The 24084-nt window shown below is 40.8% G+C and overlaps 3 protein-coding genes across 3 annotated transcripts; 1 reads left to right on the top strand and 2 right to left on the bottom strand.

Moving 5' to 3' along the window:
- Positions 1 to 457: 457 nt before the first annotated feature.
- nrros (negative regulator of reactive oxygen species) lies at positions 458 to 7437 on the bottom strand. Its single transcript, XM_073488879.1, has 4 exons — positions 7297 to 7437; positions 6586 to 6783; positions 4601 to 4715; positions 458 to 2563 (listed from the first exon to the last, which is right to left on the bottom strand). The coding sequence occupies exons 3-4, from the start codon at positions 4700 to 4702 to the stop codon at positions 608 to 610; spliced, it is 2058 nt and encodes a 685-aa protein (XP_073344980.1). The 5' UTR covers positions 4703 to 4715; positions 6586 to 6783; positions 7297 to 7437; the 3' UTR covers positions 458 to 607.
- Positions 7438 to 14323: 6886 nt separating this feature from the next.
- Positions 14324 to 17044, bottom strand: fbxo45 (F-box protein 45). The gene is made up of 3 exons (XM_073488505.1): positions 16535 to 17044; positions 15341 to 15697; positions 14324 to 15210 (listed from the first exon to the last, which is right to left on the bottom strand). The coding sequence occupies exons 1-3, from the start codon at positions 16859 to 16861 to the stop codon at positions 15025 to 15027; spliced, it is 870 nt and encodes a 289-aa protein (XP_073344606.1). The 5' UTR covers positions 16862 to 17044; the 3' UTR covers positions 14324 to 15024.
- A 547-nt stretch (positions 17045 to 17591) lies between these two features.
- On the top strand, positions 17592 to 23868 carry fam168b (family with sequence similarity 168 member B). The gene is made up of 7 exons (XM_073488751.1): positions 17592 to 17718; positions 20734 to 20825; positions 20921 to 21004; positions 21093 to 21235; positions 21481 to 21679; positions 22120 to 22244; positions 22375 to 23868. The coding sequence occupies exons 2-6, from the start codon at positions 20756 to 20758 to the stop codon at positions 22230 to 22232; spliced, it is 609 nt and encodes a 202-aa protein (XP_073344852.1). The 5' UTR covers positions 17592 to 17718; positions 20734 to 20755; the 3' UTR covers positions 22233 to 22244; positions 22375 to 23868.
- Positions 23869 to 24084: the final 216 nt, after the last annotated feature.

The following is a 24084-nucleotide window of genomic DNA, read 5'->3' on the forward strand; positions in this document are numbered from 1 at the left end:
TAATGGTTGTGATAATACCTGTACAAGTTTACTTAAGTTCAGTTGGCCTGCCTCTGTTTTGCTGCCAAGTGCACAGCCGAATAGATGATCGAGTTTTCAAATACGTGTCCAAACCAAGTGCTCATGAGACACACTGGAATTTCATGTCAATGTTGCATCTATGTCTCACTGATGGGAAGGAAACCTCAAACCCCTCCTCTTTGAGATACGGAACTGGGCAGTTGCTGCACATCTCAGCAAAACAGGAAATTTCATGTTTCCTTTGCTGCTTATAGCAACAGCTTGCATCACACTACTTCTGCATATGTTCACTCACACACACACACACACACACACACACACAAACACACAAACATACACCAAGTGCCACAAGAAGGCAGCCACATTTTTACATCAGGGTACATCAGGGATTAGGGTCTGGTTTTGAACCGCAATCCAAAAGCACAGCAATGTGAAATATGATTACCCTGTTTTTTTTTAATACATGCTTCCTCCAAACATACTTAGTCATTTTTTACCATTCACTGAATTTATTTCCATGCATTTAGTTACATTTTTTCGGTAGCACAACGTACAAAAAGTGGTTTTGTTTAGGGTTTATAAAGTATCAGTAAGACGTAGGCTTCAAACACTTCTTTTTGATTGACTTTTGTAGCATTTGGGGCTTGAAGGTGAGGGGGACAATAATGGCAATGCCCACAAAAAAAAGGCAAACAGGTAAAATAAGCAGAATGTACCAGAGTATAGATTCCCCACCCTCCCCCGGACACAAATATGACTCGAAGCGGTCCAATCTTTTCGTCTCACGGAAGGTATCCTCACATTCAATGTCTGATCGTCCGACCATATGGATTGTCTTTGTTGTTTCAAATGTCGTGAACCATTCTGTTTGGCAGCAGTTGAACGGATTTCCTGTCAGGAAGACAGTGTGCAGTTTTGGGGCTAATGCATGAGCTTGACCCGAGGGAATAGTGGACAGTTTGTTGTCCCTCAAATCGAGCACTTTCAGGTCGAGATTCAGAAGTGAAGGGGGAAGATGGGTAAGAGAGTTCCTTGAAATGTTTAAAGATATTAAACTTTTGAAATGGGAGAAGTCAAAGTCTTGGATGCGAGTGTTTCCTAAACCTAGATGTTGCAACGTCCTGCTAAGACTTTGTATTGATCTTTCGACAATGAGTTCACGGTTGTCTGACAATTCCAAGTGCGTTAGAGACAACCCAGCGAATGCAGACAATGGGATTTTGCGAAGGTTGCATCCCTTAAGGTAAAGCTGCCTTAGGGATACAATGTTTTTCCAATCCACACAAGCTGACATACTCTCTGTGCTGGTCTCAGCTTCCTCAGGAAGGCAAATGCTAATGTCGTTATAACTGAGATCCACTGACCTGAGGCTCGGCAATGAGGAAAATAATCCTGAGGGTAACGACTCAAGAACATTCAGGCTCAGGTTGAGGTACGTCAGATTGCCAAAAGCCGCCATTGTACCTTCATCTGCTACAATCTGGTTCAGCCTGTTGTTGCTGACGTCCAACTCGTACAGACTGCTAGAGAGCTGTTCTGATGTCAGATTTAAGGTTTCCAGACAGTTTGTGCACATTTGAAGTCTGGACAGGACAGGCATTCTCTGGATGAACCCTCGAGGGAAATACCCCAACTGGTTTGCTCTTAGATCCAAAATCTCAAGAGAGGAAATGTCACCGTGAAGGCTGTCGTCCCATAGCTCAGCCGTCACGTTGCCCATGTACTTCTTCATATTGTAGAATTCAACAGTTGTAGTCGAGTTCAGGGCTGTGCCGTTGTCTACCAAGTGTTCGTAAAAACTAATACTGTTGTGGGATAGGTAAAGATTCCGCAAGTGGCTGTGGCTGGGCAAGAAAGGAAAGAAGAGCAGTTTGTTGTTTGATAGATCAAGTGTCTCTAGCTTGAAAGTGTCGTTAAGGTCTTGTATAGAGATGAACCACTCGATGAAGTTGTGGCTGGCGTTGAGGACCACCAGCTGGGTCATGTTGAAGTCCATCAGGCAAGGCAGATAGTTGAAGGCCAAGTTGAGCCGCTGGAGCTTGGGATTGTTGTTGAAGGCGCCATCGAGCTCGAACATGATGTTTCTCTGCAGGTCGAGTTCTTTGAGTTGCCAAAGATCCGCGAACGAGGTCTCATCCAGTCTCCGCAGGAGGTTTCCAGAAAGATTGAGATATTCCAGGGATGTCAGATTTTGGAGAAGAGTGGCGACCATGTCGTCATCAAGATTATTCTCAGAGAGATCCAGAACTCTAAGCCTGGGTAGAGTCTTTAATGCCTGACTGGTTTCTTGGTAGTAAGCCTTAAGATTGTTATTTGCTAAATTGAGGCTTTCTAACAATTTTAAGTCTTGAAACGTGTTCGATTCAATTTTTTCCAAACTATTACAAGCTAAGCTCAGGGTCTTTAATGAGGGGTAACGGAGAGTGTTGTCCTGTAGTGTTTGAATGTGATTGTAGTTGAGCTGAAGCTCCTCTATGTTGTCCGGCAGCCCTGCAGGCACAAAGGTGAGCTCGGCATTGTTGCAGATGGCCGTTCTTTGTTTCTGCAGAGAAAAGAAGACAACATAACTTTAGTTTGCATGTTAGTGTATTGTACGTCTCGTGATGGGGGTGACATGCTTACGCTTTTTAAAAAATCCTACAGAAACTGGATTTACTTTAGAAACTGAACTCACAAACTCTTTCAAAGGGACAGATCTGCACTAGCCTTTAGTCCACATACACTGTTTTTTGGACCAGGGCACTTTTATCCCTAAAACATTTGTTTGTTTGTTTGTTTGTTTGTTTTGTGAGGTTGAGGAACAAAAATCACTTAATTTACAACTTTGTGGGTTTATACTAGACAGCTTTCTTTTGGGAGGCAATTTTTAATCCTTTCTTATCACTGCATCTAGCATCATAATCTTAACATACCTCTATTTTCAAGCAATGCTATAGCTGCATGACTTTAGGGGAGGAAGTGCCTCAGCTGGTCCACCATTTTGACCCAGAGTGAAATATATCAACTGCAGTTAGATGAGCTGCTGTGAAATTTTCTTAACATATCTGAGGTCCATAGAGTAATAGAATTAGTTTTGCCTGAACATTGATATTTAATGCACCTGGTCCACACATTAACACACAGTAGTCTCACATCACAGCTGATTATACTGTTGCTGCCCAACAGTTGCACTCAGGTCCCATCAGAAAAAGTGAAGAATTTGCTTTTACTGCTTCATTTTTTAGGTGTTTTTGACATAAACCATCACTTAAACCATTTACATTTTAACTCAAAGCAACAATCTGCTGCTTTATCACCCTTTTCTCAGATGATCAGATGAACGTTTAACACTTTCTACTAAAGCATACTTTATTAAGTTTATGTAGGTTGTAACAGCTGTCTTTATTAGTGTTTAGTAAGTGAGTAATTACTACTTAATTTATCAGTAATAAATCAATAATAAGAACAATGTTGGGGTTTTCAGGTTGTGATCATTTTATTTTGCTTTGTTGCTTTTTGAGCTCGAAGCATCAGGATGACTGTCGACCACTTACAACAGTTACCTTCTTGAGAACAGCTCCAGAGCCTCCAGACCAAACCCTTATTATTAAGAACTCATAAACTGTCACAAATGCTGCGTTCATGGCTTTTTAAAGTGTGCAAGTCACTAATAAAGGGTACTTCCACTATGATGATATGGTCATGAATGTATTTGCTCTGGATGGGTCTTAGTGATAAATTGTAACCTCATGCTACATGAAACTACCATTTTGACGTTGATTCTGGCAGCCACTGTGAACAAAAGATGATGATGGTGAAACAACTTTGTCAGAGTGCTGTACTGCCTGACTAGAGACCCTTCAATTCATCATCAGCACTCTACCATGAAGACAGTTTGCATTTTATGGCTTATCCAACCTGGGTAAGTCAGAAAATCACCAGGTAACTCTATAGAAATAGGCAATCTGTGTAGAGTATTAAATTGAGACTGTTTCACCAGTTTAAAGTTCCTTGTACTCCGTTTAAAAGATAAACCCTACAGTAAACACGGTATGTCTAATTAGAGAGTGGATCGTTTTAGCGTGAAAAATGACACACTGGATTATCATCTTCATAAATGAATCACTTCCCACTTTTCTTCCTGATGTGGCAAAGTGGGAAATACCAGAGCGCACAAAAATGTCCCACAAAATATGTAATTTCCTGCAGGATGTTCGTATGAATATTTTTATGAACATTGTCTGCCAGGGGCACTTTGCTTCCTTAAACTAGATTAACTGCCGTAAGTACACTGCCTTTTAAATCAGATACACTGTATGTATCCACCTACGCTCCTGAGGCCTTACTCAGTTCATTTCAAGATGTAAAAGGTTCAAAGGTTCTTTATCTGTCAGTGTGTGAGTGAAATGCACTTTAGGCCCTTCAGAGATTAGCTCATGGCTGGTAATAGAAAAAGAAAACAGAGGAAAGGAAAATAGTAATAAGATATAGAGATGAAAAGACACAAATAAAACATTATATTACATATACATGTGTACACATTATACTACATACATAACATATAACATTTTTGAATTTTTGTAAAAGAGAGAAATCTCACCAGCATGCATTTGCTGTGTTGTGGATGACTGAGGACCGGCGTCAGTATTCTCCACATGGATAACAAGCAGAGCAGGATGGGGGTGAGCCCGTGTGCTGGCATCTTAACATCCTCACTGTGGACAAAGTGATAAAGGACAGAGTGAATACCTGCGTTAGCCTTGCTCTTCTACAGTTTAAAACCATAGTTATAATACTTCTGTTCACCACTGATGTGTATCGCTTTTTTGTGACTGAATATTGACTTTTAGCTCTTCTTCCTATCGGCCATTATTTGAGTAAGCTTGTCTAATTATGACAGCTGTGTTTGCCCTGTTGCTCTTACTGTTTTGTGTTATATGTGAACTCTTCAAGTGGCAGAACTAACACGCCATGTGACCTACACACCAGTTTTATATTGAGGACCTGCCCTCGTTTTGACTTTGATCTGATGAAAACACTCACAGAGTTGAAGCGTGTAGGTTTCATTTCGATTTTAAAAAGGATTTGTAGAAAAAAAACAGCGTATCTCAGACTGCCAAGCTTTAACGTGGACTTCTGTTATAGGTTAGTTAACATGATTTGCATGCAGCCTGGTATCATGGCACTTGATGGCAAATGAGCACCGTAAAATGCAAATATGTACTAAGTGTGTGAAATATTGAGTAAATCCAGTTTTTCCACCATAAACGGATTATCAAACTGGGAGAACGAGACTGCAGCTTGAAATGAAAGTGTTGAAGCAGTGTGGAGGTCAGAGAAGCAGACGGGCAGATACATTTACATTCAGCTCTGACAGCCGGGGTTCGGTCACCTACTCTTTCAGATTCTCACTCAACTTTTCGGCGTACTTTTCATTATTTTACGTGTTGTTTCCTGATCTTACATGGTCGTTAGAAATATGACTGGACATGAGAGTGGTGTGTCCTGTTCCTTTGCCTTTATGACGGAGGAATGTATTTTTTGTGTTATGTTATGTCCACAACATGTTATCTTTGTTTTCTGTTGTGCGTGGTTGATCCTACACAATATACACATTAGAGCAAAGTTGGAGATAAATAATATACAAATGTTATATACTTTGGCTTGACATCCTGTTCTATCCTGAACAGCTGCTGGACACTGGTAAAATTTCACCTATTTCACTGAAAACTAGTGTGACGCATACCGGCTTAGACAAATTTTTAATTTTCAACTGAATTTTCATTTTAGTGGCGAGGTAAATATGTTGTTTTGGAGGGTGTTATTAATATTATTAACTGTTTTTTTTTCTGTCATATGAACAGTTTTCTCTCTTTTTTTATCACTTATCACTTCACTCTCACTACGTTGCTGTGTACAACACTGGCAACAACACTACTCAGTCCTTAAACTATATTATGTCTCACGTCCGAGAGTTGCTCAGGGCGAGAGACCGTCACACGTGTGTTCTGTGTCAGAGTCGCCACAAAGGAAAAGACATTTTGCCGAATATTACTTTGTCTTCTCTAGGTGTCACTGGACATGAATCGGCTGGCTTGTGAGAAAACAACTCAGCGTATAGAAATGACATAAACATAAACCACACATACAGTGTGTTGCATAGGGATTGCACAACATATGGTTCCATTCATCAGAATAATCAGAATATAAACATGTGAGCATTATGAAATTTTAATAATTTTAAATTAAATTGTTTTTCAAACTTTGGTTTTCCACCGTGGGTTATTTGTACGTGACATTATTCAAATGCAATGGTAACATTAATAATAAATCATAATGCAACATGTGTTTCAATAGTATGTGATGCAATTAACTAGATCTACATGCAATTAAATGCTGTGCAAGAATTGCTATAAACATTGTGAAAACTGGAATCAATACACTGTGATCAATACCATATCTTGCTCAAACGCACCAAACACAAAATATGTATGAATCCAACAAAGCATGCAGTTTGCTTCTCTCAGCAGTAAGAGTATATGTGCACACTGCAGTAATGCATTAGCGCACAGTGCATGTACTTACACTGGTGGTTAGGTGTGGATTTCCCAAGCCACTGACGGTTGATCCCCTGACCATATCGCTGGTTGATTCGCTGTTGCAGAGTGTGCTCTCTCATGTGTCAAGTTCAGCTGCCTTCCTCTGCTCTCACCGAAGCACTGATGCCTCTTTTTACTATTCACGGAAGCAGGCAGGCAACGGAAACCAGGTCACATGGACAAGCTGCAATCAGAAAGAGGTTCTCAAGCCCGGGGCCACAGGAAGAGTGTGCAGGCTCAACAGCTCTCAACCAGCACAGCAAAAGTTTTTTTTTTTTTTCTCCTCCCTCTCGATGCTGTGACAGTAGTGTTGTTGTACAGGCAACGGAGGTCGGTAGAAACTGTTACCACAAAAACCTAGCGAGAACACACCCTTCACACCCTCGGCTCGTTCTGATCAGCCAACCTTCTAGAAAGGAAACCACTCAACACACACACCCTTCCTGCCTGATTCTCGGCCTGTCACTTCAGCAGCCATCACAGAACACAGACATTCACATAGACAGGCAATCAAATCTGTGACTATGTATAAGTATTGAAGAGTCACAACACGACTTCATGACATAGTTTAGGGAGTCAGAAGATGATGGATGACACAAAACCCTTAGTAATGCAACAAACTCTGTAATAAATCCTTTAATGTTTAACTATTAATACATATAAGTTTACAACATGGCAACTTTAAGAAATCGAGTACCTTCCATAAACACTGTATGTGTTTCGTGCTCTCTTTCTTGACGTCCAGCCGCTAAATGAGCTCTCTTTAGTCTCTTGTTTAAGTCCAGCTGTTAACGTCTTTCTCGTCAGTAGTCCCCCTTGGGTGCAAGAATAGGGAATTAGGAATCAGGAAGTGATGGCGCTGTCCTTCAAGAGTTGATTCGTTAGTGATTCCTTCCTGTTTTCACATGGGACATCTCGAGCTCTCACTTCTGGCTCTAATGTTAGCTTGACAAAGATTTTCCGATCCTCGACTTCATGTTGAGGTTGACTCACTTGGTTAGTCTTAAATAAAACTAACACTTAAAGTGTCAAGTGGTTACAGAAAAATAAAAAGATGTTATAATTGAACTGACCTGCTCATGACCCTACTGTTTGCATGCACATATACAGCAAATCTTATTTAGAAATTTAGTAGATTTAAGAAAGAGTATTGCAAACATGAGGTTCACTGCGGCCCACTGGAAGATCTGCACACTAATATAAAGTTTTATACATACACTTTGGCCCTGGTTGGTGTTATCATCAATCCTGAATTATCCAATCACACGTGGTCACTTGAAACACATGGTGATAGGCATGTTAATGCCAGGTGTGAACCGACTGACTTAGAGCTGTCAGCTTGTGACCTTTGTCTCCACCATCTCTTGCATTTTCTCCACTGACCAGGAGAGGCAGCACCACTGCATCACAGTGGCAAACACCACAGAGAAAGAACGTTCTGGACGCCGTGGTGACCATAAACCACAATGTCTGTGGTTTGCGTCCGGTCAGGGACCCGTGTGCTAATTAGCAATAGCTGCGACCACGTACAGTAAACACACCAGGCAGTCACGCATTCACAGACACACAACCCAACAAACACTCGACCTCCGTGGCTAATTTCAGCCTCATAGATAGTAAGTTGCAGTTAAACAGGATAGGGTGTGCACAACTTTGTAGACCAATGATCTGACTGTCCAACAGAATAAGATACAGAGCTGAAAATGTTACACTTCCCTTACACACTTACACACACGTCAGATTTTAATTTTTGCTGTGGCAAAATACCTTGCCTCCTGTGGCGGGGCGTGCTGGTGGCAGCTGAAAATTGTACTAAGGCTTTTCTTAAAGGTTCCCTGTGGAGCTTTTGACCACTAGTAGCGCTGTGGAGCGATGTTTTTATAAGTGGGTCCTCGCTTTTCAATTCTGGTATGCAGGTGTATGTATGTGACACCTCGCTGTTGTCTTCATCCTGTAACTTCAACATCCTCCCTGCACTCAGCACAGACAGACTGTCTCCAAACACTCTTGATATACGTCATACTGTGATGAATTGACAGAGCAGCCCTCTATTTGTCCATTTTAATATCATGCTATTCATCACTTCTTCAACAATTTCAAACAAACAACATGTGTGAGGAGTATTATGGGTGAGTGAACCCATGTACAGTGAGAAAAAAGTGCTTAAAAATGAGCCTGTTAATTACCATTGAGGGAAATGTAATAATGTGACAGATTAAAATTAGGATTAAAGGTAACAGATGTGAGTTTTGATTGTGTGACACAAAGGGTGGATACCAGAATTAGCTGGTGCTAGACAAGTCCAGGAGCTGCTGGAAGTCAGAGATACAGTCTGAGGCTTTCACTGAGCGTCCGTCTCTCCGGTCAATAGACGTGGTGATGGTGTCTGACCACACTCAGTATAATTGAACTGTAACTCCACCACTGAATGTGGACTTTAAACCGAGGCCAACCACGTTGTCTGGATGTATCATTTTGGTTATTTCCCTGGAGGTCTGCTCTCTTCAAAGTAAGCTTAATATTATTAAATTATTAACAACCGTATCGTTATCACAGGAGAGAATTCAACTGGATTACACTATGGTGGAGATAAATCAATGTGTTTAAATTGCTACTGCAAATGAAATAATGAGCTCTGAGGATTTTTCTGTCAGAAATAGTCTGTGTGGGCAGTAAGAGACTGATAGAGGAGTGTTCTACCTTCATGTCAGATGAGTGAGCAGCCTGACGATGGGAAATCAAAGAGAAAGTTGTGGCTTATGAACACAGTCCAGATAGACAACCAAAAAATCAGAACCTCACCGGCCTCAGTTCATGACTACAGGGTGTTCAGGCATTAAAGGAAGGAGATCTTAGTATCAAGCTACTGATCATTTCTACAATACACATGCACGTGTATGATACACAGTCCTTTTAATGGTTTCCACTGCTTGACAGATGGTGGTAACGCACTAACTAATGCTGCAATGCACCAGCAAAGGGACGGGAAGAAGGTGACAGCTGGCAATTTGAAATCAATGTCATCAATGCTCAAGCTTTCAAGAAGAAATCTGCTTTGAAAATGTTTTAGAGAGAGAAAACATTCAGTGTTTTTGTTCGACCTCAGAACAGACAGAGACTTTGTTTACAAGAAAACTTCACATGGCTCCTTTAATTCTCACCAGACTGAACAAATGATGGCGTTACAAACTTATTTAAACAGTTGAATGATGCCTCACCCTACACTTCTGGTTTGTTTCTGACTTGGCAAAACAGTGGAGATATAACACTTTTTTATTTCAGCAGATGAGTGGCCCTTTCTCCGGCAAGATCTCCTTTAGTGGCTTTGAAAGAGCTTCATAAACCAGCATGTCTTTTTTGTTAAAAGCCCCGAAATGTAAAGATTTGGTTGACTTGCCACAAAACGATTAGCTAACAGTATCCAAACGCTGATTCAAACGGGAAAAAGATGATTCTCTGAGAGGATGATTTGAGAGGAAGCATTTTGTGAGGACTAACGTCATTGTGTGGTAGTTGAAGAAGTCACTTTAAGGAATAACTGTAATGAGGAAATGGAAACTTGTGCAACATGAAATGAGTTTAAATGTGTCTTAAAAAGTAACACGCTGGAGGGATATAAGGTGGATGTTGGAGGATCATATGAACAAATAGCCTTAATGTTGTTTTGTTTGTTTTATATGAATCATTTTGTTCTTGCTTTTCTATGAATGTCTTATCTCAGTTTGATTTGATAATAATGAGTTATGTACGGTGAACACTGGGCCAAAGAGGCTGGAATATTCATGTTTTAAGAGTTTATTGATAAATAAGATATAAAAAGAAGGGGTGGGACTTCACTTCTTCTTCCTTCTTTTCTGATATGAATTTTTTATTTATGTTGTTATTGTGAGTTTGCTGTACATTTTATTGATGATACATGTTAAATAAATAAATCTTAAAGAATCTATTCTGAGCGACAGATGGAAATCACTGGACTAGTGTGGGTTTTTTGTTTTTGCTCCAGGACTTTGGGGCAAATTTAAGATGTGTTATACAGAATGGAAATTTGCATTCTATTTATGAGAGCTGAGGAGGTGGTGCGGCAGTTGGGGTTTAAAGTCCCAAGGGTGAGGGGGGGAAGTGGCCAGCTCATAGCCTGCAGTATAAAGATACCACAGCAATGAGGACGCACGTGACCAAACATAACTGTCATGAATACTAGAATATGGACGATCATCAGCGACTCTGGTTTAGTGTTTTTTCAAGTTTCTCCCTCGACCAAAATTCACACCACCACCAGAGATGAATAAAAATAGATGAGATGTATAAAAAGTAAGATGAAGAACCTTGTTCCTCTTGAAATTTAATCTGCCCATGACCAGGACTTTCTGTGGTATGAGGCTATTTGCATATCATGCACAAGAGTTGCTGCCCTCCTGTGGAAACAGGATTTAGTGCATATTTATATGAGACATGAATCTTCAGGTACCTGAGAGTCACGGATCAGTCCTGCAGAAGCCCTGAGAGCCAAATGAGAGTAATATGTGTTTATGACTTAACAAACAGGTGAGGAAAGTCGTACCAGGATATTCGTTCTATGATATATAGCGTTTTTTCCCACCTGTTTCACAGATGAATAAGAAATGATAAAATTTCCCTTTTTCCTCTCAGGGTTTCCTTACAATCTGGTCCTTTGGGTTCTGAGAAGACTGGAGAATTTCTGAGGGATGTTTTGGGTTCATTGGATATCTGGACGGTAAATGCCCAGTGGTTTATAATTATATCAGGACATTTCTGAGATAGCGAAAAACACAGATGCATTGTGGGCACACTGATGTCTCATCTTGAAATTTGATCTTGTGCATTTGGAAAAAGTAACTTAAGACAAAGGTCTAACATGTAACATATCTGATTAATGCTAGAAATATTGCCACAAAAGTTTAAAAACAAAGAACACAGTAACGTGGAGAATGGTTCTGTTTGTATGGGGGTGTTGTTACGTAATTCATTTGAGCATGATGCCTTCAGGGCTGCAGGGCTGGCCAACGAAATCATGGTTATTTCAGGGGATAGTGATTAAACATTTGTTCTTGTTACATACAATACAGAAAATCACTACTTTATAGAATCTAATATGTAGAGGTGCTTTGTCTGAACATCGTCTGAACAACAGAACAGATGTTTTAGATAAAGGCCAGGTACGGTGTCTGTAATTTGCTCTTGTTCTGACCTCCACAGGTCTCAAACTGTACGTGTTGATTAGTGTGTGCTGCCCTTGTTTCATGTGAATGTATGGATGTATTGCATTACTGTGAGGGAGCTGAGTCGTGGTTATAATGACTATAAATCCAGCAGCTCAGGCAGGTTTGATGTAACTCTAAACGCTTCATGTAGGTAGGCTGATTGATGGAGTGGCTGACTGACAGGAAGTCAAAAGGATCAAGGATAAAGAGAGTGGCACTGATAGACAGACAGTCCAGCAATCAGACATCCAGGGCCAGACAGGACAGAATGTCGGGAAACTGTACCGTATTAGGAGCCACTCAGACTCAGAGAAATCCTAAGAGAAAGGGGACAAATAGGCAACCAGGCTCTCCGCTTTGGCAGCACATATTTCATCAGTCATTTATTGAAGCAGTAATCCTCTCCCACACCGCTGAGATCACACCACAGTGGAACAGTGTGTCCAGTACTGAGATGTCTGTTCCTTTTTATTTCCTGTTGATGAAGGCTGAGCTTCTGTAGGTGGTGCACTTTGTTTTGTGTCTGTTTATCCACCTTTATGAGTCACACTGATCTGATGCTGTATATTACAAAACAACCTGCTGGTGCTGTGGACTGGCATGTAAAAATCGTCTTCCTGTGAGCTGGGACAGAACAGACATTCTGTTTTTTACAACAAGAAAGTGCAGTCTGCAAGTTTCATTTATCTGAATATATTGCAGCCTACACTGAGTCACTGTTGTACTATGCTTATAGCCTAAGACACTGGTGGATCAAAACAAATATTTCGATAAACATATTGTAAATTATTATTTTAAGAATAGCCTTGCTAAAACAGCCTTTGAAGCTTAAGATATTAAGAAAAGTCTTCATATTATCTTTAGGCGATATACTTTGTAGTCGTGTCAAGGATGTATACTGATGTTATCTTTAGTGTAATGAGACCAGACTGTAGCTCTGCTGTTTTCCCTTTTATGACACGTTATTCTTTGTAGACTATGTTACTACAGTTTGTTAATGTCTATTATACTTATATTATACTGGTGTAGTAATGAGTCCTTAAACCCGGAAATCCGTTAGCATTTTTGGTCGTCCGGTTACCTCCTCTCAAAGTCAATGGGTTTTTTTTCAATGGGTTTTCGGTTAAAGTGGTGTTTATCTGTGAAGATTATCTTGCTGAACAAAACGTCTAAGTATCATAAACTTGTGTTTACCACAGAGATTATTTTCAGCAATAATCCAAAATCCAATTCAAAAATGCCACAGGCTTTTTTTCAGAACCAGGGCAATGCTAACTTCCGGGTTTGCCTACAAAAATGCATCAGCCTTGAAGACTTACTGATTAAAATGGTGATAGTCAGACCTCTATTAAAACTTTTACATGTTTTCAACTGATAGTCATTTCAGTGTGACTCACTAATGTATGGCCGTCTGTTATTTACTCTGGATAAACAAGACTAAAGAGTCCACAGCCGTGCTAGCAGCTCTGTGAGACTGTATGTAGGCGGAGCAGTGCTTTGAGCTAAACACTAATAGCATGCCAATATGCTCACAATGACAATGCTACCATGCTCTTGTTTTTCAGGTGTATTGTTAGCCATGCTTGCTGTCTTAGTTTAATGTGTTAGCCTGCTATCATTTGCTAACTTCTATCAAACATAAAGTGAAGCTGAGACTCCTGGGTACGAGCAGAGAAAAGCCATGGTTGCAATTAAGAGTGAACGTTGACTCACAAACACTGCTCTGTGTTGTGGGTTTGGGAGTTTCAAACCAAACCATATAAACTCTTTCATGAACTTCTGCCGTTTGTTTTGAGATTTGTTTCCCTCATGATTTGATATGAATGTATTTAAATTACGGCTTCTTATTCTTTAGGACAGGCTTATATATAGTGGTCAACTTAAAGCTGATGTTACTGTATTTTTAAATTATTGTGTTGTGCTTTTGTAAATCCCTTTTTAGTTTGAAATATTTATTGACGAATTCATATTTTATTTATAAATTATTATTTATTATTTTAGAAATTTGTGTCCCATTAAGATATAATTTAGTCCTTTAATACAGCCATTCTCAACCTTGGGGTCCCGACCCCAATTGGGGTATACTTTAAACTTTCTGTAACTTTCTGTCTTTTCCATTATTTACTTATTTTCATGAGCTTGGGAGATTTCACTGGACAGCAACAACATGCAGTATCCAGACTGGTTCCAATCTATATGATCCAGAGCTTAACTTAGTCGTAAAAGCCATTCTTCCTCTGCAGCCGTGTATTTATTTCCTCAAAATTTGGCTGGTGCATATAACATGGGCTGGATCACATGCAGTGTACATGGACAGCCTCTGGTATAACAGCACCTATTAACACAAGCATCAAACCGTCTTTATTATAAGGGTGGCACCATGTAGACTTTATTTTTCGCGCCTTAGAACCATACAGCATCTATAGTACCATAGATAAAACCAAGAAATAAATAGTGTGTAATACTACGGTAGCACATTAAAAAGGACACACATTAACATGATACAGGTATAGTTTCCATTTTACTGGATAGGGATTTTAAAATGGCAGATGTTACAGTCCACTTGCCAGTATCCAAGCACATGCATGACAGTTGGTCCGCGTGTCCTCTGTGTTTGCCTGTAGCAAAATATAACATCAGGTCACATTTATTTGGCATTAAACCGTTATAATCCAGTCATCAATTATAGTTAAAATGTGTTAATCCATGATGAGCTGCTTCTGCTAACTCATACAACAGATAGCGATTGATAACAACTACTGTTCACCGCTTGTGTCTTGAAGTATTTGCCACCGTTAAGAAGAGTTTTGGCCTCATTCGAGCAAGCATAAATTCTCAAGTAAATGCTCAGCACTGTTAGCCTGAATGGCATGGAATTAAATAATGTTCACCTATCCTGTGAATAAAACAGTCCAGCAGCTGAAGTGTAAAAGTGGACACTTCCACGTTGATACAGAAACATGTTTTATGACAGTTCCCACACAATCCTCCTCCCTGCAGATGGTCCGGTCCAGACACTGACTCCTTGTGTATCTGTGGTAGAAATGCCGACAGTTAGAGTTATTCTGTGTGGAAGAAACGCGACCACTTGGCATCCAACATCCTTTTAAAACGGTGCAACAATCAGAGTCCGTTGACAGAAAAAAGTCCCACAACCGACCAGTGGCCTGTTAGTTTTAATGGTGGCACAGGTTACTCTGCTTCTAGCCATCCAGAGGTTTTCCCAGGTACACCATGGTGACTTCAGTGTTGCCGTACACTGCAGAGACAGCAGGGTACAGGCAGGCCTTGGGCAGTCCACGAAACGCTACTCCGAGGAACTCAAAACCCCTCTCGAAGGCTAACGTCTTGTCATCCATGTCTAGAATTACTCGTATTCTTTCCCCGATCTGTGGACAAACACAATCACACCTTGCTGGATTACAAAAATACCATAAACATACATTTAAAAAAAAAATATAACAGGAAATATCGCTATCTAAATTCTGACGAGGGTGCAGATGTGGCTCAAGCAACTACCTGATATTTTGGTGCGTTGTTACACTGTGGGAAGTTCCCGTTGACCTCTCCGTTGTGAAGCAGGTTGTTGTCGACCAGGTTCCAGCCCCAGCTCTGGTCGTCACTGCCCAGCAGGGCCACGTAGCCCTGGCACTGCATGGACGCCCGCTTCGTGGCGATGCCTATCACTGCCACTGTGCCAAGAGGGCCTTCCCACCAGATCTCCCAGGCGTGCCGCCCTTCCGAGAAGCCAATCTTGCCACGCGCACCGTCTGTGCTCTGGGCGATGGGGTTGCGGTGCAGGGTGAAGCCGTTCTTCTTCACGTAAACATTGCGGGAGCAGTCGTGGGAGCTCAAACCGTGTTGGTAGGCCTTGAGCTGTAGAGGATGAAACGACAGGGACAATAAATAGTTAACCTGGTGTCAAAATATATAAAAAAAGAGCATATTTCATAACATTATTTTGGAAATATTGGGTGCTGCAGTTCAGAGAAAAGCCTCCTCATTGTATTTGTTGGGAAACACTTCCTTCTATAGATGCTTACATAAGGAATGTGAGACATGGTCATGGACTTTGAGCTGTAAGCTTCTGTAAGATGTTTCACAATTAGTCAACAAGTAAATGATTATGGCTGGTATGATAATTTGAGACAAATGTATCAATATCTTATAATAACAGACCTATGGAAGTGATGACACAAGTTTTCCCACAGAGAGCCCAATTTAGAGGCTCTGCTAAAAATAGGCTTCACTGTCAGTGGGCCTATAGTTTCCTTGCATATGATGCACACAGTTATGCAATAACAAACAAATACAGCACACTCACAACTGGATATTGTAATAAATAAACGGGTCCATAGTCTAAAGTTGGCTTATATAAACAAAACATCATGTAGTTTAGCCTGTTAAATTGTATCCCCAATACTTTGGCGTCTCAAAACAACCTTACACCAAACCCCGTTTAGAACTCCGGCTATTTAATTCGTGATTTCAGCAGACAAAGGCATTTATTTTGCACATTACTTTGCATTTGTTTATAAAAGACTGGTATGAATCACTAGGGTCTTCCGGCATACAATATTGTAGCTAATGGATTCATTTGAGGACACTGTGTTCCACCTTCCAGGTGTTAGCAGAGCAAAGGTACTAAACAGGCTGATTTTTGAATGGAGTTTGGTCCAGTCCGAGAGAACGGCGGTACATCGGTGAACCTACTTTTCCCTTGTAGGTGGGCAGGTTACACAGGATGTCAGACCGCATAGCTTCATCGCTCAGACTCCGGTTGCAGAGGCTGCGCCACACCTCGCTGTTTTCATCCGCCAGTATGTTGTTCCAGTGCCAGCAGACCAACGAGCAGCGCATCAGGTCGGAGAGCTCCAGATAGGAGAAAACATGCTCCAGGACCCGAGCTGGCAACCTCCCGGCCACCCCTGCGCCTCCTCCGGCTGCAGCAGCGTAGGGAGAGCCGGCGGAGCTGCAACTGGCTGCCGCTGCTGCGCCCAGACAGGAGGAGCCTCCTCCTCCACCGGCCGCTCCAGACATTGTAGCCCTGCTCTTCACCGACGACACCAGCCAGGCCAACAGTTTCACCTTACACCGGAGAATGATTCCTAATATTAGTCAGATAGCAACATTTTACCGATAAAATCACATACAGGTCGCTCTAAATCACAACAGTATGGACCCTACTCTTCCCACTTCAATGGCTGAATGGAAACGATGCGTCAAGGTCCTCGAAGAGCAAATCCATTTAATGTCCTACTGTACATTAAAGAAACATGTAAAATAAATTGTAATAGTGGTGACAACAGCGGATTTTAATCAAAACGGCAAAAACCCAGCGTTGGTACGTTATAAGATAAACGGAAGCCCTGATCAGATTAAAATATTTTTTATTTCCTGCAAGGACCACGTAGCATACATAATAATGAGCTCACAGAGGATTGCCTCAGTGTTGCAGTGTGAAGACGTTAAATTGTTACAACGTCAAAGTGTCAGCTAGCTAATGGTGGCAACAGACAGCATAAGAGGGATTATAATAAATAAAATTACCATTGGTTACTAATAAATCATTTTATCTGATCTGTTACGTCATTTCAGTAGGATTCGTAATCGTTTGTAGAGCTCGCGCTTTTGTCGGGGAAAATTGAATTAAATTAATTTGGTGCATAAAGATAAAAACACACGTATTAAAAGAAGATTAGTGGTTCCCCGGTAAAGCAAAACGTCTTTTTATATTTATATTTTATGTTTGTGGACCACGTGACCGTACACGGAAGTGACGCGGAGTGCTCAAAAGAGTTCAGCAAAGCATCTGGGAGCAAAACACCAGCTAGCTTAATTTCATTTTACACCAGAAGACCACAGGAGGGGACTAACAGACGGTCAAACAGTCAACAGTAAGTCCTGGTCGGTTATTGTCCGGATAAAAAGATGGTGTGTGTTATCTGTCGTGTCGGGACAGGCGTCACTGCGGTCACAGCTGTCCGGCTGCCTGCCTGCTGTGCTATGCGGCCTGTTGACAAGCTGTCCCCATCTGGCTGCTGTCCGGGGACAGTCCAGTGGTTTTCCGCGGTCGGACAGGTGATTAGCAGGTCAGTCGGTACAGCCGAACAAACCTGCAATGACAAGCACGGTTAGCTAGCGACAGGCTGTGCAGCTAATGAGGCTTGTGGGCTAAAGCTAGCTAATGACAGGATAACAAAGCCCCGCTGCGTTCACGTTCACCTTTCAAGAAATTCTTCCACTTAAAGGTTGCCATCTTTGCAGGCACCATGAATACCGTCACCTTTAAGGAAATGCGTGAACACCTTGTGATTATGAAGACATATCGGACTAACAAGCAACCCGCTCCGCAGCACTTTATTACGAGCATTTAAAACAACAGCTTGTTAATGTCCACTTTGTGTTTTTCGGCAAAAGAAGATAATGACGAGCCTACTAAAATATTTAATATCGACCTAACTATTGGTGCTCACGGTTTTGGATCTATTTTCAATGTGGAAATTAAATAATTAGCATTTATTCAACATATATTTTGCAACGTGTTTTCCAATTTAAAAAAAGAAAGGGAAAAAAAAGGCTTTAAATAGATTTGATTTCTTAGTTTCTCTCCGTAAGCCGCATAAGGCTATGCTGTACTCACCGGAGAATCATGTCACAACACTGGTTCCTTTGCTCTAATTGTAGCACAATATTATATCGATTATAGATTAAGTGCGTTTCAGTCTGCGTTGCAATTCCCCTTGAATAAGCAGTTGTAAAGTGATGTAATGGTGCACGGGCCGCCGCTAGAGGGCAGCACAGTGACGTAGCTGGAACCTGCTAATGAGCATCATGTGGAGCAGAGGTCGAACCGGTCCGGTACTGGATCTTTTAACAGTACCTTCGTACTCACCTTATTTGTAGTCATGTCGCACTTTAAATATTTAGCTACAGTAGTGGTTTGGTCTGGAGGTGTAATAGAAGTATAGGAATACTACAGGAATACAAGAGGCAGCAGGGTTCCTCTGATCCTCTTGATCCTCTGCGACTGCAAGAGAGTATATAGGCTACCATATACACTAGAGAATATGGAGAATATTATAAATCTCAGACTGACTGATGGGCAGGACTGAGAGGAACAGGCGCCATTTCAAATCTGTCTGCATCGTCAGCACCATGGATTTATCGACACACGGCATAGTTGGACTACTGATATTTCAGAGCCTTGGAGGGTCAGAGAAAGGATCAATGAGTCAGGCAGACCAGACTAATTTATTCATCTGAACAGGGGTCGACTGATGTGGCTTTTTCAGGGCCGATACAGATTATTAGAAATCAAGGCGACTGAAATCCGATACTTGGGACCGATATCAGTTTGCTGTAAAAATGAAGCCGTGTCAAAATTTCGCACAACCAGTGATGAAATAAACCTTAGTACAATTTACTCAAGCACTCCATTAAGTACAATTTTCAGGTACTTTTCTTGAGTATTTCCATTTTCTGCTACTTTATACTTCCTCTCCACTACATTTACTTGATACATTTAGTCACTAGTTGTTTTGCACATTCAGATTATTCAGTCTTTATAGGCTATTAACTGTGACGCGTTACCAACCGGATATTGTTGCGGGTGGGACATTGTGTGAGAGGATGTTGCATCAGAGCCCAAGTTGTACATTTTTAAATTTAGTTTGTTTTAATCTGCAATGTGACAGAAAAATCATTGATACCGATAATTGGAAAAATGCTGAATATCGGCCCGATAATCGGTCTACCCCTACGTCTAAACAACCCCTCTGCCCCTGCATTCTCCTGTTTCATTGCCCTTCATCGCAACTCAATTCTATCATGTATATAACTGTTGAAATGCAAATCTGAAATATGAATGAATGAACCCATAAGGTTGTGTTTAATGAAATGTTTCAAATTGCATCTGTGTTTGTTATGAGTAGAGCCTGACCAATATATTGGTTGGTCAATTGTATCAGCCAATATTTACCTATTTATAGAAAATAATGCAGAAGAACATGCTGGGGGTAATTTATTAAATTCCCAGTGAAGTTTATTGTGTCAGTGCAGTAAATTCTGGAAAGTTTATTGTTATTCTGGAAAATATCTTTCCTCCATTACATGTCTGTCACAAGTGTTTGATAACCACATTTGAGGGATCTTTCAAAAAAAGATATGCATATGAATATATCCTGTGTATATCAGAAAATCATCCAATATATCCATATAGGAATTTTTTACTTCCTAATATTGGCATTGTCATCTGCCCCAAAAATCAAGTATCAGTCGGACTCTAGGTATAAGGGTTAGATTTAGTTAGTTACATAGATAGTTACAAAAGCAAAACAACAGTAAGATGTTCATGGGATGGTAGTGCTCGCGCTTAAAATGAATGTAAAACCCAGGTCCACATTGATGCATCTAGTGCTACATCATGTTAGATTATGCATATTATGAAAAACATGAGACCAGCTCCCACAAAATGGTGGAATCCAGTTATGAGTGTGTGAGGAGAGCACTTACACGATAAAGAAACAAAAATAAATATTTATTGTGTGACTATGACCCAGCAAGGTCATCTCATATAGGCCATTTGTAGTCCTCACTGTTGTCCTGGCCAGATAAGCCATATCCTCTTTACAATGTTTTTGTTGCCTTTTTAACTATTCTAATTAATGAAACGTCAAGAGCTGTCTATGGAAAGTGCCGCCATGATGCCTTATTTATATAGATTTTGGTAAAGGAGATGTATTACATATGGTATTGTTCCACAAGAGAGAGCTACTTCAGTGAACAGAGTTGTAGCTGATGGAGCGTAGGACTTCAGTGTGTAAAAAAGGCAAAGCAATCTGTGCTAGATTTACCCAGACGATCTTTGCATTCGTTTTAAATTCACATGCTCTTTTCTTCTTTCAATGCAGCATCTGTGAGTAGGAGGCCATAATGAATCCAGTCTACAGCCCTGCGTCAACAGGGGTCCCCTTCACCAACACTAAGGGCATAGGATATCCAGGTAATTTAATGTTTAAGCAAATATTCTTATCCTGAAATCAAGAAAAGTAAAATGTATAATTATATTTTTTGTTGTTCTCTGTTTGGTCATCCTAGCTGGATTCCCTGTTGGCTACGCTGCTGCTGCGCCGGCATACAACCCCAATGTCTATGCAGGAGCGAACCCAGCCTTCCCCAGTGGTAAGAAAGAAGTCCGCACCTCCTGACTGAACATGACTCTAAATTCAATAATCAGCAGCACTAACTCAAAGTGTCCTCCTCTCTTCAGGCTATGCTCCGGGCACTCCTTTCAAAATGTCCTGCTCTCCCAACACAGGGACTGTCCCACCATACTCCTCCTCACCCAACCCCTATTCTGCTGCTGTTTACCCAGTCAGGAGCACCTATCCCCAACAGAGCCCCTATGCACAGGTCAGTGCACTGTTGTTGAAGGGTGGCAGATTTTAGCTCTTGGTTCTGGTATTAACATATTACCCACATCTGCCTGAGGATGGTGCTATAATCAGGTCTACACGTCAAAGTTTGTCACCATGACGTTTTCTTCTGTGTCATTCTCTCTTCTCTTTATCCTGTCACTGCTGCTGATTCAATTCAACTCAATAAACTCATTGTTAGTTGATGTTTTGAGCCTAAAACTGTGTTTTTCTGTGATCCAGGCATTAATACCTTCACAACAACAAGGCACTTATTACACACAGCCTCTGTATGCGGCACCGCCTCATGTTATCCATCACACAACTGTGGTCCAGCCAAATGGGATGCCTGCCGCCATGTACGCCCCACCGATCCCTCCTCCCCGCCACAATGGTGTCGCCATGGGGATGGTAGCCGGCACCACCATGGCTATGTCCGCTGGTGAGAATCGGTTTCCATTTTTACATTTATCATGGTTTGTAGGAATGCCAAATTTAAAGTTGTACCTCAGGGATATTTGGCGATTAGTCCACTATGAGCTTTTTCTGCCCCAAACTGTTGTTATTATATCGACCAATTAAAAATCCAGCATCAGTTGACCTTGAGTAGTAACTAGGATTAAAGTGCAAGAAATGCTTAGCTTGTTCTTGCAATGTAATCCCGCTAACACGACGCACCCAGGTGGTTTCCAAAAACACTTGCCATGTGGTTGGATGAACAATCTGTCTTTTCTTCCAATGAAATATACCCTCCAACCCCCCTGTATTTGGCCACAAGCACATAGCTTAAAGCAAGATCTTGCAAATACAGCTGTTGCAAAGTGTACGTTATATCAAACATTGTATCACACTTGTACACTTCAATCTGTGGTTGCTTCTCAGGAACTCTGTTGACAACACCATCACCAGCGCCTGTTGCTCCCCACCAAGTCACGATGCCCACATATCGGCCCCCTGGCACACCCAGCTACAGCTACGTGCCCCCACAATGGTGAAGAGAGGGAAGCGTAAGTATGATGCTTTAGTAATTGAAGGCTGTTAATCAGTCTGATAAGATTTTTATAAACGTGTCTTTATAAACATCTTCACACAGACTTTCAGTTTACGTATATTTCTACATGTCGTTTGTCTCTGCAGGTCAGAAGATGGTAGATATGCATCCACACTCTACTCCAGTGTTTTTTGCTAGTGGTGAAGACCTGCGCTGCCAGTGTCTGCAACCAGTTACTCTTCTTCCAGCATAATGTGAATCTAAAACCCAACTACATAGAAAGAGGCCCATTTTGGATAGGAGGGGGTGAAGAATAGGCCCATCCCCATGACCCCTGTTAATGGAATAAGGCTGCATTCCATGTCACACCCCAGCGCCAGCACCTCGACAACCTGCTGCATATCTCACATCAAACAGCAAAGCAAAGCCTCCGTGCAAACTTTTTTTCGTGGACTGTCTTGCAGGTTTTTATAGCTTAAACTCTTTAAGTGGTGAAAAGGGAGTTTGGAATTGTTTTTAGTTTTGTTTTGTTTTAATTTGGGGGATACATATGATGTTGAATGCATGTGTATATATAGATATATGAAGTAATGCTAGCTCAATCTACCTGCTGTGACAGATGCAAAATCAACAAAAGGCACACATCCAAAGGAACTAAAAGAGTAATAATCTGCAATGCTGAATCACCAGTGACCATGTCTTACATGTGAAAGAAGAAAAGACCAGAAATGTTTGTTCATGCAAAAACATACCTGCACAAACAAGTGCAGAACAAACTGTACTATTTTCACTGCTTTGTGTTTTGGTAAGTGACGCTAGGTTTTTATTCTTTCTCTCAGTGATGCACTGTATGCATTTCGTCTTTCCATTTTTGTATTTTAAGAAAAAGATGGGACTTTGAGTTTCTGCCTCTGACTGACGGCCATTCCAGCACTTAATCATTCTAAGTCTTTTATTTTTCCTGCCCTGTCTTAACTTTTTTTTTTCTTTCGGAAAAGTGTATCAGCTTTTCCAAAGGTGTGGAGCAGATTTTGTTTCCTGCTTGAAACATTTTTTGGTGTTTAAACAATTCACTTATTTTAGCCGGAAGTATTTTTGTTTGGGAACAAGTAGAGGAAGTCGATGGAAATCATTTGCACCCATTTAAGAGTGAGTGAGTAGGAACAGTGTTAATGTGTGTGAGTGTAAGTGTGTGTGTGTGTATCAAAGAGGATAAAAATAGAAACCATTCAAAATGGTGCCATATAGTGCGACACGCCTAGAATATTCGACCTATATCTCACAGTAATCAATTTGTTCTTAGGTAGGTCTGAAGCACTACATCTTGAAATCACTGCTAACTGTGGACATATTAGGAAAAAACATGATATTGCTAAACTCCATTTGTGAATAGCACTACTGAAGCAAGGCACTAATTCAAAAACCGTTTATAAAGATATCTGACCTTTTACATTTGCTGGCTGTTTTACCTCAAGGTTCCAGGCTAACACACCAATATCACTGTTTCAGACATGCTTTTCTATGTTGCCTCAGTCACCTCAGTTAAATAATATGTTTTGTAAATGTTATTTTTGTGATTTTGGTTCTTGTTTTGTATTCTTAAGAAAGACCAAAAATAAAAACAAATATAAGGAAGTTAATCTTTGTCTTTTCCTTAATTGTGTCATTTTTCTTAGCAGTGCATAAACTGTGTATTGTTAGCAAAAGAGAGGATATGGTTACACATTCTTGATTGACAGCCAGGGCAGCCAATTAAAATGCGACTGCTGTAATTCAGCACGCTATGTTTATTTACATATGCAGAAGAAGAACAATCCGCTCGATATGTTTATAAAAACATATTATTATGCCAGAAT

This window comes from Pagrus major, chromosome 19 (genome assembly GCF_040436345.1).
Source record: "Pagrus major chromosome 19, Pma_NU_1.0".
Lineage (NCBI taxonomy): Eukaryota > Metazoa > Chordata > Actinopteri > Spariformes > Sparidae > Pagrus > Pagrus major.